Below are 17,598 nucleotides of genomic sequence, written 5' to 3' on the forward strand. Positions count from 1 at the left end.
TTCTGAGCAGGGCTGGGAGGAGCATTTCTAAGTGACCTTCCACTGCCAGCAGAAGTCTTAATTCTCCACTTTGTTGAACCTCACACCATCATTTTGTGCTCCTGTAAAGCTGGTGAAAATGCTTCTATCGTTCGTATACACCTCCTTTGCTAGTATATGCATGTCACAGTAAAAGGTAAGAGGGTGTAGAACAAATTGTTTTTATTTTCTTTTGTGAAAAATACTGATGAGTCCAATGGGATTTTTTGTATGTTTCTTTGGGTCAGGCTCAGGCAACCTGGCAATGAAAACAGTCTAAATATATGCTCAGCAACTGAGCAAAGATGGAATGGATTTGATGCTGCTTGGCTACAAATTATAATGACTGATTATTGCTAGTGCCTTTGCATGTTTGTTTTCAATCAGATTGACATCATAAAGCCTTATTTACTCTTTCTCGAAAGTCTGTTTTCATTTGCCTTTCACTTCTCATTTGCAGCCGTTACGGGATTGCATTTAGGCTCCTCATCTGTCTGCCTGTGATATGTAATGATCCTCAGCGATTTTTCCTGCTCTTTGCCCTAAATTGTTGACTGTCTGTAAAACAGCCCATTTGGAATAACCTCTGGAAATTGCTGTACTGCTCTTCACTAGGAGAGCCCTAGAGGCAAGATCAGTGAGAGGCCTGAGTGAAAGAACATTGCTGCATAACCTAGTGTCAGTCTGCATCAGTCCATCAGTGTGACAGAGGGCAAAAGAAAAAGAAGGGAGAAGATGTAAATAAGTGCTGTGAGATTCAGCCATGCCAGTTTTCTTCCACATGAGAGCTTGGTCCAAGACCAGCTTCTCTGTTACTTTGTACCTTGCTACCAAACGATAACCTGGGCTCTCAGTGCAGTGATGGGCCCCTGTTCTCCCTTTCGCACACCTGAGCTTGTTGGCAGTGCCATCCTGAGTTAGCTGGCACAGCTGGATGCGTGCTTTAAAGCTTTGGAGTGGCTGTCATGTATGCTTGTGGATGACTTGCTGTGTGGCAGGCATGGAAGGAGAACCATGAGTGCTGACAGACCTCCATCCCATCTTTGCACGTTTGAAGGGACAACAGAAATTTCCTGGGAAAGAGCAGCAGAGAGAACTGCAGAGCAGCCCACTTTGCTGCAGCACCAGTGTTCAAGAGATAACAACCCAGTTCCTTGCTTCATCCTGTCTCTTCCCCAGCCTTCCAATAGCATTTATTTGAGAATTAGTTGCTTTGTCACCACCATGCCATCACTACGAAAGTGGAGCAAGGATCTGTCAAACAGTGAGATAACATGACAGAGCAGCACAAAAACTGCAGGCAAATTCCATGTCCTCTAGAGAATGCTACAGATTTTGGTGTATGGAGATGGTGTTTGTGAAAGGCACAGTACAAAAGACTTCAAAACTGTTTAATTAGTAGCTGGTATTTTTCAGGTGCACATCAAGATCTAAGCACTCAGAATCTCTTTCTAATAGCCCCAAAAGTCTGCCTTATAAAGAGAAACCTGGAATCCCTATTGCCTGGCACACTAGGGTCCAAGTTGAAAAGGACCAAGGGACAAACTAACGCTGACAGCCAGGTATGGAGCATTGATCCCCTTGAATTGCTGTTCTCCTGATTCTAGGATCCTAAGAATCCCATTTAGGAATCTCAAAGTGTCAAGGAAGATTTTGGTTTCTACACCCTTATAACAGTCAAGAAGCATGTGTTAAAGCTTACAAGTTGCCTCTATAGTAATTTTGGGACTGTAAGAAACTGAGCAGGTGTGCATCAGCTGGCAGGCTCAGGTAAAAGATGGAGACTGTGCTTGTTTTTTAACTTTCTTCTGAAGCTCTTGTAAATGAAAACATGTAGATCAAAATGTGCTGAGAGGAGGAAAAAACTTACGGAGTCCATATATTTTTGTTGCTTTGTTGTCAGCAGTTAAGTGGGTTAGCATGGCTTACATTGGTTTCTAGGCTTAGGAGGAGAGCAGAAGAAGGAAGGAAAGGATGATACAGAAAATGTGACATAAGCTTGTTTATCGATCTGGATGAAAGACAGCAGGCTCTCAAGAGACTTCAGATGAAGCGTACATTACTGGCTTTCCATCCCAGCACCCAACACTTATCTGGACTCTTCCCTGACAGGCTGCTTCTCCCAGCTCCCTTGAGCTGCAGCATTGCATCGCCCCACTCCTGCATTCCATCAGCTGATGCAGCCTTTGGATTTGTTAGTGTTTTTAGTACATGTCACCAGAATTGAGGTTAATGGCAGAATTCCTGTCTCACAGCTTCTGTATAATCACAGTATCTTGGCATTTACCAAGACAGAGGTCAATTCATTATGTGCAGCTTCAAAAATATTCTGATATTTTCTATACTTACACCTGAGTCCATTTCCAGACACAGCATAAATTGTCCAGTTACTCCTATCTCCAGAATTATTTGTCCTAGTTGTTTGTGCTGTGGTAAAAAAAAATGCTGCACAATATCCACCCTAATCTGCCATGGATCAGGGTTGTTAGGATTCAAATGGTTAGCTGAGGACGTGCCCAGCTCATTGACCTGCCATGCTGAACCTGAGCTGCTCTTTTCTGTGGTGGTTGTACCACAGAGTCATAAAAATTAGGAGTGGAGATATCCTGTTCTCTTATCTGGTCTTTTTTTTTGCCGGAAATTCTCAGCAGGATGTTTTCCTAACAAAACTATTCTAGTTTTTAATACAACCTCTTTCAAAAGTGCCTGCGTGACAGAATTTGCCAGCTATGTCAAGGTAAAGTCACATTTCAGAGGGGCACAGTGACCGCCGGGGCTGAGAGTCAGCATTCAGTGTCTGCTTTGGCAGTGCTTTCTCTTAGGCTTTCTTTGATGTGTGTTGTCTATGAGCTGGCCAGGTCTGCCACGGGCTTTTTCATGCCTGCTTCAAACATCACAGTTATCAGATCTGCTCTGGAAAATCAGGTGTTCCTACATGTGTTATGTAGATACGTTAGATGTAAGCTGGGTATAATATCAATGGGAAAAAAAAATCCTTGATGGTGGTGCCATTGACTTCATTCAAACTCACAGCTGAGCCTGCAGGTTGTGTTGAAACGCGTGTGTTTGAAATCAGAATGCCACATCCCAAGCAGCACTCAGTGTTTCCACTTCCCACACAGGCCATGGAGGGTGATGGCTCGCAGCATCTGAGAGATTTGAGATCTGTTTTTCCTACATCTTTGCCCACCAAATCACAACCGTGCACAGGATGGTGCTTTCATCACAGGGAATGGTGCTGTTGTGATAACCTTTGTGACATTGCAGGGGCATTTCCCACAGAAGTAGAGGGGAAAAAATACATGAAATGTGTGACACATACAGGGAATCAGTTGTGCTGTCCATGTGGACAGGATCACCTTGGTACCAACCATTCATCCTTTCAAACTGTGTTTATGGCAGCTAAGGGAGAAAAGACGAGGTGGATTGTAAGAAGTTGGTTTGTTTTTATGCCTGTTGGGTGGTGTTTAGCTGTCTCATGCTGTTTAAATACAGGTGTGTGTGTGTATGGAGGGGTTGTGGCAGCTTAGCCACAGCTAACAGCCAAATTCAACACTGGAATTTGAGAGTGAGACAGGTTTTGGTATTTTTTTTTTTGATTCTGTAAAATGAATTTAGTGAAAAGTATGCACAAACATCCTGGAGACTGAAGCTCTTTGTCCTTTTAGCAGTTATGTCCTGACAGGGCAAACCATCCCCTTTCCCAGCTCTGCCAACTTCATCTCTGAGCAGGAGAGACCCTCTTCAGGGATTTTGGGTGCTGTGGTCCCTTCCATCCCTGACTGCCACTGACAAGGAGGCAGTGGAAGGCAAAGGAAATGTTACATGGTGGGAAGGCAGGATTTATGCTTACCTGCCACTGGTTAGGGCTGTGCACTGGGAGAAAATCTGGTATCATAACTGATGTGCTGCACCAGGCCTCGGGTGAGCTGCAGGGAGGAGAGCACAGTTTGATCTGCTCTGGCATCTGTTTCTCAACCAACCTTATGCCTAGTGCAAATCAGGCAATGTCAGCAAAAAAGAAAAAAAAAAATAGTGAATCAGCTTAAAAACTCGTGATTTACAGTAGAAAGTCAGGAAATGCAGAAAAATATCATATCAGAGATACTGACAATCAAGTATGTTGCCATTTGTACAATGTTGTTCCTTTCCTGTGATTAGAAGACCAGCTTAATATATTAGTTTGTTCTGTTTTGTCATTTTTTTGTACAAAATAACTCTTGCTTAGTACAGACTGAAACACTTCTTCAAAGGAAATATTTCCTATTTTAGTCATTTAAGTTGAAATGAGAGACTTTTGACCTTTATTGTCATGGTATTGACATAGCATGATAGGAAGCATGCGCTACTATTGAGGGTAATTGAAGACAATTAAAAAAAAATACTAATGAGTAACAAAACTAAAATGATGAAATAAAAATGCCTACAACTTTTTTTTTTTTTTTTTTTATGATGCAGGATTCATTGTGGGGAGAAACTAAAAAAAAATCCAAGCTATCTCCTGCAAGTCAAAAATCAAAAAGTTGGTGTTCCAGGTGAAATGAAAGGTCTGCATTTATCCTCCCACTACTTGAACTAAAATTAAACTAAAATTAGAGAGGACATGAAACCTCCACCATGTGGCAGAAACCAGCTACCAAGGAGGCCCTGAGTATCTCTTGTCACCAGTGCTGATCCTTACAAGGAGTTCTCTGAGAAAATAACAGAAGGATAAAGTGAAAAATTAAGCCTGCTGCTATTCAGTGCAGTTCAGTGCAGTGTACCCTAAACACATGACCCAGTCCAGGTTAGCTAATTTACTGTCTAACTGGGCACTCTTCACACTGACTGGTTAGGGTGTCTGACTTAGCAACCTCCTCCCTGGGGTCCTTCTGTAGCCCATGGAGACTCAGAGTTTCTTCTAGAAGGTGGCACTGAAAGTCATAGGATATTGCCTGCATCTCCTGCTGGACCAGCGTCTTCCTTGCTTTTTGCGGCCTTTGGTGGGAGGCCAGGTGGCCATCTTCCCACTGGTCCTTAGGTGGGGTCACTCCCTCTGTTCTTAGTGACTTCTCCTTCTTGGGGATTTAAATAGGGACTTAAAGGCCTCCACAGATTAGATCCAAAATGCTCAGTCCAATGCCAGATGAAGCCTTTGTCAGGCAGGCAAAGAATGAGCACCTTGCTTGCTGGTGGGGAGGTTTGGTGGGTGGCAGCACCATGGCTGGGAAGGGACAGGAGAAGGGAGAGCCAGCAGTGCTGGGAGGAGAGAATTTCAGCACCCATTGCTGCCACTGGAAGCTGGAGGGATCAGAAGGAGGATGATGTGGTGCCTTACCCAGCAAGAGTGGCAGATGTGTAAAGAAGGTGGCATGAGCTGTTGTCTTGGAAAAGTCCCTGGTGAAGGTGAATTTCTGTGTACACTGAACTTGGAGGTGATATCCAGTGAGAGTGGAACAAGTTACTGCGACTGCCCTTCTGGTTTATTTTTGTCTAGGGGAAGAGAAGTATTGTCTTTTGTGTGCAGTATGTTTATAACTCAATTTCCCTTCTGACTGATGCCTTGCTCCACGCTCTCTTGTCCTCCTCCATCTGGTTTCTATTGTAGTTTTAAATGAGGACAGGTTGGCTGTCTGGCAGAACAAGCGGGGTCTGTGTGACACCAGCTGCCCCTTCCAGCTTCTAAGCCTTCTAGGCTTCCAGCACAGTTTTAATTATAGGAATGTCAAGATTGGACTCCCTCCCCCCCTACTCCTTTCTGTGCCTGCACGTACAGCCCCTGCTGCAAATCCCCATCCAAGTCTGATCTTCCTTTGGGAGAGACCCAGCCCTGTGATTTACATGCCCTGTAACTCCGATGGAGACCTGTTGTAAAGCACATGCTAGAGCCTGTACCTTCCTGCACTGAGGGTTGATCCCAGGCTCAGTTCATCAGGAGCCACGTCAGAAATAATCCTACCAGCTCAGAAACTCCTGGCAATGGGAGAGAGCTGCTCACTGCTGCTCTAACCTCACCACCCCCAAGAGCCCAAAAGGCCAAGCTTTGTAGGAGATCAGAGCTGCTCAGGAATGCCAGAGCTACAGGTTCTGCTCAAAGAAAACATTTATTGTGCTCTAGTTCCATACAAGCTCTGAATTTAGGGGCTTGATTTGAAGGAAGTTGATGCAGTCCCTTCACCTCCAGCGATCTGAGGTCTGTAAGTTGCAAGTGAAAAGTGTCCTATGTGGGATTGGTTTTTTTGATATCAGAAAACCACCACAATTTTTGGCATAACTGGCTGCTTCTCTTCCTATGAGCCAAAGACCTGGTGTGGCAGAAAATCTTGTACATGATGAGTGAAGGGCACTGGCAGAGATATGTGACAAGCCCAGGGCTGGAAAAGCAAGGAAGAGTGCAGAGCTGCAGTAATAGGTACTGGCAGAGATCAGTGCATATTGTCTATTTGCAGTCTATAGGTTGTCTCTGCTGTGGAGTTTTTACCCACTTTAAAACATGAATTTTATACATTTGCTACAGATTGCTCCCCTCAGGCCCCTGTTTTTTGCATACCAGTCCTCAACAGACGGGTCTAGCCTTCTCTGGTTTCTGTATAGGGGGTTTGCTTACCTGCCTGAGGCCTCTTGACCTAATTTACTCCAAGGAAATGTAGAACTCAGCCAAAAATATGGTGTGATTTAATAAGTCTTACTTTCAAGAGGTCAAATTAGTCACAACAAACATCAGTATCTGCATTTTTAGTTGGTTTTCTTATTCTTAACACTGAGGTTTTAAAAAGTATCTAATAAAGGATGCTTTGTGCAGGGACCCCATTTTTTTGGCAGGCAGGCACCATCATATGAGGCTTGTCTCCATGAAAGACTGTTAACCTTTAAACAAACCTTGTCATGTGGCTGGTTGTGATCAAATATGTTTTCTGTTCAATTAATTCCTCTTTTTTCAGGTTGTGTGGAGTTCAGTGGTTTCTATTCTCTCACCCAAGTATATCTGAGGTGGACATGGATCTGCCTAACTTTCATTTTTCCTGGTAACATGTCATTTATTCCAAGACCCCTACCAAGAAGGAAATCTTAATATGCCATATATGCATAGCTTCTCCTATAAAGATGTTAAAGTCTGATTTTTCCAGAAATGGAGATGAGGCTTGAAGTAATTTGTCTTTCCCTTTTTTTTATTTTTAGCATTCTCATCATCATACGATCTGAGTTCCCTACTGCAGTTCCAGATAATCAGAACTTACTCAGAGATAGGAAGGTCCTCTTTTTTTGATGTGTCACTTGGACTTTTCTTGGCAGGATATTAAGGAAATTTCATACTTCTCTTTTTTGCTCTTTCTCCTTCCACACCATTTAGTCTGCATAGGAAGAAGGTGTTGCATGCACTGAAAGGAATGCTTCCCCAGTTCTTTCCTTTCTGGAAGGCACTGATGCTCCTTCTCCTCAAAAGTCCTTGAGGAGACAATACAATAACTCTGATACCGTGGTGGACAAAGCTTTGACTCTGTAGACTTCACCTGTTCTCTTGGCAATTTCATGGTTTCACGAACACTGTTGTAGGCTTAAGGCCTCTGCTGTGAGCTCCGCCCAACAACTTGAGGGGCTCGAAAATCAGCACAAGGGCTTTGAGTGTGACACAGCATGACCAATGTACCTGGGTTATGAGTCCCTGCTCAAAGACCCCACAAAGTCAATTTTTCCCTCTTGTTTTGAAGAAGCTCCTTTGACTGAGAAGAGTAAGTCTGTTTGGACTGTTCGGGCTTCCAAGTAATCACTGGGACTTTGTGTACTCCTGCATTTGGGTTGGCCAAAAGACAAGAGAAGGGACACACAAAAGGACTTCTTCTTTACTTCCCTCAGTAAGTCAGGAGGCAGAAGGGCAGCACTTCCCTGACTGACTGGTTCAGCAGTAGCATGTCACCGAGGTGGGTGCCAGCTTGGAGCTGTTCTCACCAGAGCCTGTGCCCTGCACTGCTTGGTAGGGACAAATCCACCCATGAGCTGGCTCTGGCCTCAGTGACTCCCATGAGAAATAAAAGGATGTAGCAACAGTTTTTTGTTCATGCTGTTGGTGGAGTGCTGTCTTTGGATGCCATCTGATGAAGCACGTGTTAATATGTCGTTATAGTCCTGAACTCTGAGCAGAACTCAGGGAAGGTCCAGCCAGAGGCATTGTCTTTAGGGTGTCACAAAGATGCAGTAATTGCTATGCCTGGCTTTCCAGTCAAATCTATGGCTTAGTTGGTTTTCTTCCATACAGCTTTTGAAATGTGCAGTGCAGCAGAGTCAGCATTTCAGCTGGGAACTTCTGACTTGTGCATTTGCTGACTTTTGTGCCTATGGCTGTGTGAAGCATTGCATTAAATACACAGTAGTTTCTAGCACCTAATAAGGAAGGGTTTTCTTACTGTTATTGTTATAGCTTGGGTTGTTATAGTACTGGGGACAGGGAGGCTTGATCTGACCAAGAGAATGGGGAGTTCTTATACCTATATAATGGGGAAAAAATAAACATATACTTTGGGTCCAAGCCTGGATGTAAATGTTGTGCCTCAGGCTCCTCTCAGCTTTAAGACTGGTTAAGTCTTTGTCTAGTTATGCTGATGGAGTTCTTTTGAAGCCGATGTCAGGTTTTGCCAGTGTGCAGATCTAGTCAATATTTGAACTTTATACCCCCTCAGTGGGATTTATGAGCACTAAACTGTGGGTATGTAGGCTTATATGGAAGTGCAAATGCTCCTCTGATTTTTATCCAAGCCAATGAGACCTTTTGGCACAATTCAGCGAGGCTGGAGCTCTATATTGGGGAGGGTGGAGGTTCCCAGGACCTCATGCCTTAAGGCATGCTTTCAATTAGAATGAAAGAGCTTATTTTCTTTTATTTTTGAAGGAAAAGAAAAAGGAAGAGAGGGAAACCCTACCTTTCTTTCCATTATGTTACTGTGACTTCAGGGTCAGTCATTGTCACATGTCAATGAGCATTGCATGGCACAAGCACAGCATATCCTCATGGCCACTTTGCAGGGGTTATTTTTGGTTTGTCCTGTATTTCTCCCATTGCTGTACCCTTCCCTGCATCCACAGAGAGCCTCTGCTGTTTTTTCATGGAACTGTCTCCTGTGTGGTGACTTGTGGAAGCTGTCAGCATGTATTCATTGGACATCTTGCTTTGCTTTCCTCTCGTAGTCCCTTACGTGCTGAAGAGCTGTGCGGAGTTCATTGAGACTCATGGCATTGTGGATGGGATCTACCGCCTCTCGGGAGTGACATCCAACATACAGAAGTTGAGGTAAGGGCCACGTGTGTGAGTGTCAGAGGGATTCAGGGACATCACTCAGTACCTATGTGGCGTTAGTCCCTCAGGTACCGACTGTGGCCAACAGAGCTCCACACTGATGCAGAAGATAAACTGCCTTTGAAGTTGGTAACAGAGGAAGATAACATTTTAGGGATTAGTCCAAATAACCTTAATCTCCAACTGCATCTGTTAATGGGTAAGGCATGGAGGGTCTCAGCACAAATGCTGAGTTGCTCTCTCTCACTTTGAGACAAAGCAATTTCTTTATATCAGTTTGAGGTCCACTCCCTATGTTAGGGGTAATGGAGACTAATTGAAACCTCAGGGCCTGAACTTGGGACACAATCTGGGCCAGTCTGCAGAGACATCTCTGCTTTGCCATTTGTTTTTTCTCTAGCTGTAAACGAGTACTTAGGGTGGAGTACTGGCCTGCTACAGCTCTTATTCACCCATATTGTTATGCTTCCATATTGTTTCAGACAAGAGTTTGTTTCTGACCAATGCCCAGATCTGACAAGGGAAGTTTACCTCCAGGACATCCACTGCGTGGGGTCACTCTGCAAGCTGTACTTCAGGGAACTGCCCAACCCTCTCCTCACTTATGAGCTCTACAAGAAATTCACGGTGAGACCCTTGGCTGTTCTTGTTCCTCTCCAGCAGTGTGGATGTGCTGCAGATTCCTCCATGACAGCTGTTTGGGATTCACTCCAATGTCCTGGCTTCTGGTGCATCTATCCGTACAAACACTTCTCAGTGCTCTTCCCTTCTCATCTCGTGTTGGCTCTCTTTCCCTATCCTTGTTTCTTTTCACCATTTCATGTTTATTTCTCTCAGTTTGTCTGCTGTTTCCTCCCCTTCCTCTTGCTCATTTTTTCACTGCATTGCTTCCCCACTGCCTCTCTTTCTCCCCGCTGTGCATCTCCTCCCAGCACTACTAATTCTCTTTCTTTTCCTCATTACTGTCCATCACTGAGAGTCTTCTGGGTTACCTGGGGCTTGTGATCATAATCACAAGCGTGCAGTTTCCTTGTCCCTGTCCCTCCAGCTGTCCCTGACACCTGCACAAACTGATTGCCCAGCCCATGTGTAAAGCATCAACTTTTCTGCATCTGTCACATTTTTCATGCTGTTTGTAGGACTGCAAATGATGGTACTGGTTATGCCAGATATGGCATATCAGGTCCATCACGATCACGTTATAAATACAAATGGCAGAGGAACGTGGCAGCTGGCCAAGCAGAAATCTCTAACTTTGTTTAAAGAGATTACAATTCAAAGAGTAGTTACTTGATTCTGGAAAACAGCCATAGATTTTACATGGATACAGTTGGAGCTTAGGAGCAGACTGCGGGGGAGCAGAAATATAAGACCACAAAGCCTGAATTTTTAAGAGACTTGGCTAATTTTCATGACAGATAATTTTTATTAAAAGGTGGCACAGCAAGCTATGCTTGTTATTAAAGCTGCATGTTTCTTACCTCTCTAAATCCACTTTCAGTTTTTTATGACACCAACAAATTTAAATCCCATCATTGAGGCTGAAATCTTGCGTGCTGAAGGTATGCACTTGCAGCTAAAAGAATTCACCAGCTTCTTAAGATAACTGGGGTGAGGGATGGGAAAGATTGTTTTCTCAGCGTTAGAAACATCCATCCTTTGTTAAGGATTTCTGTCATCCTACTCTTTCCCATTTGCTGGGAGGAGGAGGCGACAGCCATTGCCAAAAATGTCAGATGTTGCAGAGAAGAAGTTGTGCAAAATCAGGTGTTACTGTCTGAGTTGCCACTATCCTGAATCAAGCACTTCCAAGTGACGCTGCTGTGGCACAGGAGGCACTGAGAGAGATGCACGGGGTCCTCACAAGGAGGTGCTCTCTAAAGACTCCCTGTTGCCTGCTCTGGGAAGAGGCATCAGTGCAAGGGGTGCTTGCTGTGGGGCAAAGCCAGACGGGACCAGCCAAGCAGGAACCTGCTACAAGAAGTCAGGTGGCTGTTAGGGACACAGCTGTGCTGGGGATCATGGGGTGGGGAGTGGCTCACTGCGCTGCCTGACAGACATGCAATAATGTTAGGTGTCTCGCTGTTCCAATGCCAAATTTTAAGTAAGATTGGTCTTTGTTTCAAGGTGATGTATAGTCGAATCTTCAGGGAAAATCCCGAGCAGATTTGAAAAATTGACCTGTATCCTCAGGATATAAGGATTCTGAGGGTATAGGATGGGATTGCTGGAGAGAGTCAGGATGAATAGGATCTTGAAAATACAGGGTATCATTCAACCATTCACTGTAACTGATGAGTCTCATTCTTGTTGAAGCTATTTGGCTGGTGTCTTCCTGGCTATCACTACTGATTTATGAAAGAAAAAATGCTCTAAAGGAAACATGAAGATTTAGAGGGAGACTTTTTTTAGGAAAGAATGCTTGCTGAAAAGTGCAGTTTTGGGATGATGACTTGCAGATTTTCAGTAGATACATTTGGTTAATAGCTTTATTCAAAAACAAAAGGGAAAACATTTCTTTAACTGAGTGTTTCTTTTACAAGTACTTTCTAAGGGAAATGTTTCAACATTACATCAACACATCTATCTTACATAGAATGTCTTTTAGAAAAGGGTTAAATAGTTCCAAATTTCAATTATAATTTCTCAAACTAATGTTTGGGTGTGATGCTTTTGGTCAACCTTGAACAGTTGCTTTCTATAATCTCATGCCAGCTCCCCAAAATGTTAACACTTTGGGTTGACCAAAAAGTTTTTTTTTTTAAATCTCTGGCTTTTCAGTTTGTCCACTTAGCCACAAAATCCATTGTTCATGTAAGCCTGCTCAGTAGTGATTTATAATTCATAACCCAGCTGACAGGAAGCACAGTCAGATACCAGGAGGAAAGAAAGAAAAAAGACCAATTCCCCAAGGAGCAGAAAACCCACGAGGAGCGTGTGTGTGCGTGGGGTGTCTGAACAGGGAACAGTGGCAGCTGTATCTCAGCAGACGAGTGCTGGTAAGAATAAAGAACACATGCTAATCCCAGTCTGACTCAGCCAGAGCTGTCTCTGAGTTGGGATAGGCTGCACTTTGAATCACCAGAGTGATTCAGAAATTTTTGTCTAAGAATTTTGTCAAATTCTTAATGACTAGGGAGGGGTTAGCCTTTTGGTCATCACTGTGTCAACTTCGCAGGTGTAACATCCTGGTCATGACCTCACTGGCTATAAATTTTTGCCAGATGATTGCCATCTTGTATCCTAGTGATGGATGCTTGCTTCTCAGGACAGATAAGTTGACTCGGCTTGGCTTGTTCTAGCCTGGGCATAGGGGGACCAAGAACTCCCTCAGAGCAAATCAGCTCTAGGAGGCCAAGCCTGCCTTCTCTCCCTGGACTTCATTCCACTTGTTAACCAGGGCTTATGAATTGTGCACTCCCAGAATCACTGGTGGAGTAAAAAAAAATCCTAAATGGCATAAATTCATACCATGATGAACAGATATGCCATAAATGCATATCCACAGTTTTGGAGGGCTCCTCAGATTTCAAAGGCACAGTTTGTATGGGTCAGACACGGGGCTCAGAGGACTGAGTGGGCTGACCTCAGAGAAGCTGGTATTTGCTTGCTGTCTAATCATTAGGTCTTTGAGACCTGGAAGACTGAATATGGGAATGAAAATGCACACTGGGGGCGAAAATACTGTGTACAATCTAGTTGAAATCTAATGCTTTAGGTGCACCAGTTAAAGTTTTTATTTCTCTCCATATCCATCTTTGGACAAGGCTCTTCAACTGGAAACATTGTATTAAGATTACAAGAGCTTTTATATGTAGGATTTGTGGGATTTTTTTTTTTTAGAAGAGCTATAGCTATGTGTAAAAAGCACTAGAAGGAGTTAACCTGCCTTTAATTTGGGCAAAACAAATACACGTGCATCTCATATATATCTAACTAGTGAGCTCGCTTGTTTTGATCTGCCGTCACTTCTCTGGCCTTGAAACTGGCAATGTTTGGTTTGCTGGTGGTTGTTGATGAGAAGTGGACTGCAGGGAAAAGGACAGTGACAAAACCAGCGGTGGTAGCATCATCATGGTGGGTGCTGTAGTGACTGCTGCAAGAAGATGCTTCTCTAGTGGTGGCTGGTAATTTCAGCTTGATGATGTTTAAGCAACGGGTGGCTTGGGAAGGGTTGTTTCCTCCCTTCCTTCCCTTCCCTGGCAGTGCTGACATCTGTCTGGAGGCACAGCTTGTGCTGGCAGCGTGGGTCGCAGCACCTTGCTTTGAACTCGCTCCAAACTCCAGTGGCAGTAGGGTGGGTAGGAGGTTCCCAGACAGTCATGGACTGTTTGAACTCGCTGGTGGCTTGTCTTCCCCCAGCACAAATATTGAAAGGGAATAGCTGAACAGATGAATACCAATGCAGTGAACTCCTAGGAATGCTGACAAAAGCTTATCATGGCTCTCTAAACTCTTGGTCTGTAGAGATTTGCTCAAGACTGAGATGTATAACCTTGATTCTGTCTAACCCTGAGTATAAGAACTTATTAATCTGCCGGACAGGGATTCTGCTAAGGCTTCTTCCATCATAAGAGATGCAAACCCATACAAACAATCCCCTCAGCTATGTTCTTATGCCAGTCAAAATATTGCTTATTTTGAAGAATATGGAACATGTATATCATGTTCTCATAACACAGAGCTTTTATTTTTACAGGTTGTTTTTGGGGGGTGTCATTGCTTTTTACTTTTTCCATTATTTTCACTTCTCTCTTTCCCCTCTCTTTCTATCTCACCCATCACTGCCCAAGTTAAAAAAAGGTAAAAGAACCAAAAAAATAGCCCACAAAAAGCAAAGCAAAATCAAAACAAATCAACACAAGCCAACCCCCCCCATTATTCGTAATTGAAGGTCTAAGTCCTTAAATGCCTCTTTCCCGTAAATATTGACCACCATGTCTGAATGCCTGGGGGTGGTGTGCTGAGACATGGAATAACAGTTCAGGAAATCTCTGCTGTGATGGGGACACAAAGAAACTTCTTCTTCCAGAAGCTCTGTAGGGTAACAAGAGAGCATTCCCTCTGAGACAGGGTGTCTCATGTGGCCCTTCTTATCCCTCTTCCTTTTCCCCTGAGTCCATTGCCAGGGTGTACTGTTCCCTTGTATCCCTGCAGGAAGCAGTATCACGCTTCCCCGAGGACGAGCAGCTGGCACGAATTCAAAATGTCATCCAGGAGCTCCCACCATCACATTACAGGTAAGAACATGTCCATAGAGGTGCTGAGGATCAGCGTGGTGACCCTCACCCTCATCAGGAATATTGCCCAAAATAGCTCTGGGATTCATTTCCAGAAATCAATTTCCGAAAGCTGACTCACCATTTCCAAATCTGGCAACAATTTATCTGGCATTTAAATATCATTGAACAAACCCTTGTTAGAGACAGAACAGCATCTCCCTGCTGCAGTCTTATCATCCTCCGTCCCCAGATATGACCCCTGTGGCACCCTTGGCCAGTGTCCTGGGTGTGGTAAGGAGAAGATGATCTGATGGAGGTGCTTGAGCAAGAGCTAAGAGCCTTTGCAGCATCCCACTTCCACCCATTTCCTGTCTCCTTTGCTCCCATCATGCTGAGGACACTTGTTTCGTGCCCCACCCTGGGCCAGCCCAGAGCACAGCTGTTCAGGTGTTCACTGCCACCCCTTGCAAATGCTGGTGCTGTGTATCCTCTGCCCCACGGGGTCTGTTGTGCCATTGCAGACGCTTGGGGAGGGGACAGGGCTGGCTCTGAGCCTTGCTGTCCCAGCAGGCAGGCACTGGTAACGTGACACATTTTTCTTTCTTTGTGTGAAACCACTGCAGAACATTGGAATACCTGATCAAGCACCTGACTCACCTGGCCTCCTTCAGCAACATGACCAACATGCACACCAGAAACCTGGCCTTGGTGTGGGCTCCAAATCTCCTCAGGTACTGTAGAGATTCCTCTGACCCAGAGCACCGTGCTGAGCTCCAAGGGGAGCGCCAGCATCTGAGCCTGAAGACTCATCACTGGAGGGAAATGCAGACAGAGAAAAGCTGAACAACTAAAGGGCAGAGCAGAGCAGAGCAAACAGCTTTTCTTCCAGGTTGAATAATCTAAGGTTTTACTGCCAGCATCCAAGGAAGCTTGTGGGTTTGTGTGTTTCTTATTAAAAAAAAAAGTTGTTGTTTGCAAGTTGAGCATAGATTTAAAAATGAGGAGTTAACTCATCACTTGGGAATGTTAATGACATTTTCGATGGTGCCAGTGTTTCTGCAGCAGGGCAGGGAGAGACAGCAAGGATCAGAAGGGAGAGAAACAGGGCAGTAATACTACAGACCTGTTCCCAGATCTGCTTGTGCAAAAGTGAGATGAGCTTGCTGGGCTTGAAATGGCAGCCAGTGTCAGATCTCAAGAGCACCAGCTAGTTTTTCATGTTTGTTATGCCTGGCACTCTGCTGTGAAGAAGCCTGGATTAGTTGCAGGCAGAGGTTTGGCTGCTATGTTGTACAGCTAAGCAGAACAAGGAAAAATAGCATCTGGGAAAAAAAAAATTGTATCTTGTCAAAATTCCCTTTCCATCCATCCAATACCCCTGTATATAGAGGAATGAACTATGCAGGGAGAGTCCAGGACTGCAGCTGGGCAGGAGAGGGGTGATGGCAGAGCTGGTGGAGAGAGCCCTGGGCTGGCAGAGGACACTGGCTAGAGAGGTACAGGCCTGAAAAGCATTCTCTAAAGAGTTATCTCCACCTTCTAAATCACAAAAATGGCAGAGCAGGTTCTGAAAATGAATCAAATGTTCACTCTATTGAATATTGTAAAGTGGGCCTTCACTACCAAGACATTTTCATTCTAGCATCTGTCCTTGTCAAAAAAAAAGAAGTCTGTTTCCCTTTGCAATCTTTCGTAAGTACAAGTCACAGGGAGGAGAAGAAAGGAGCAAGCAATGCAACTGCAGTCTCCTTACAGGGTTATCCTCTTGGCAATGCCCCAAGCTCTTATCTAACACACCAGTCATTAACTTTACAAAGGATCCATTGCCCAGAGATAATTTCTTCAGCAACACTTCGGCATGTCAAGATAAGGAATGTTTCTTTGCTGAGAGCAAGATTGAGAATGTGGGGGCACAGGGGGGGCAGAGAAGAGACTATTGGGGCACAGGGCAAAGTATTGAAGAAATTGGCATGGGGAAGACCTGAGCAGAGTCTAAAGGATTTCGCTGAGAGATGATTGAAGCATTGAGTAGGGATTTAGAAGCAGCATTTGAAGGCTTGTGTGTTGTCTTTCAGGCCCAGCCTCGAAATAGCTAAAATAGGAAAAAGGAGAGAGAAGAATGGAGCTTGAGAGTCACAGTTTTACCTGCTGAAGAATGTAAAAGCTAAGTAGGGAAAATAACACATTCAGGAGAGGAGTAACAGAGGTGGCAAAGAAAACAGGGAAAATAATTTTTAAAAGAGTGAAAAGACAAAGAAAGGATGAGAGCCTGTGGGGGAAGGAGAGCAAGAGGTACAGCAGGAGTGGGGAAATCATCCCTGTTGCCTTGCTTGCAGGAAGAAATCTGGTCTGTCCTTGCCAGGGGCTTTGTGTGGCAATGCTCACTACTGGTACACCTCTTTCCTCATGCAGGTCAAAGGAGATTGAGGCAGTAGGCTGCAATGGGGATGCAGCTTTCCTGGAGGTGCGAGTGCAGCAACTGGTGATTGAGTTCATCCTGAACCACGTGGATCAGATCTTCAGCAACAACAGGAAAGCCAGCTCTGCAGAGAACATTGGTAGCAACCTCCCAGACCCACTTCCCATGTCACTTGCTATGTAGTTCATCTCTCCCTTCAACTAATGTTCCAAGCACAGTAACCCTTGCTATCAGCACAGACTTCCCCAAAGACACCTTGAGCCCAATAGCTCATTACTCTTGTCTTCTTCATGCCTATCTTCAACATTCTCTTTTTGAATACTAGCCTCCTTCAGTGTTTTCTCTGGTTGCCTTATGTCTCATTTTTTGTGTGATCTCATGTGGCTTAACCCTGTCCCCAAAAGGAAGACCACCTGACTGATTCTCAGTCTTGGTCTAAGCTTTCTCTCTAAGTCCATCAGCCACAGTCTCAGCTCTTTCCTCAGGTTCCCCCAGTCCTCATACCAACAATACCTGCCCTGCAGCCACCATTTCCACCCAAGTCAGAAGTCACACTCCCGGTAAAAAAATTAATCTTGCATTCCAAAAACTTATATCTTGTTCCTGAGAACATTTTATAAAAGAGATTTATTTTTTTCCTGGGACATCAACAGTTTTCAGAGATGCTGATT

General features: G+C 44.4%; 1 protein-coding gene across 2 annotated transcripts in view; it reads left to right on the forward strand.

Annotated features, from left to right (window-relative positions):
* ARHGAP31 (Rho GTPase activating protein 31) overlaps positions 1–17,598 on the forward strand; it is a 60,510-nt gene that overhangs the window by 27,058 nt on the left and 15,854 nt on the right. The window contains exons 2-6 of one of the 2 annotated variants that reach the window (XM_048293938.1): positions 9,178–9,280; positions 9,769–9,913; positions 14,444–14,526; positions 15,132–15,239; positions 16,921–17,066. In XM_048293938.1, the coding sequence (XP_048149895.1) occupies positions 9,178–9,280; positions 9,769–9,913; positions 14,444–14,526; positions 15,132–15,239; positions 16,921–17,066 (585 nt within the window). The other variant, XM_048293939.1, reaches the window with a different exon arrangement.

Source organism: Corvus hawaiiensis, chromosome 2 (genome assembly GCF_020740725.1).
Source record: "Corvus hawaiiensis isolate bCorHaw1 chromosome 2, bCorHaw1.pri.cur, whole genome shotgun sequence".
Lineage (NCBI taxonomy): Eukaryota > Metazoa > Chordata > Aves > Passeriformes > Corvidae > Corvus > Corvus hawaiiensis.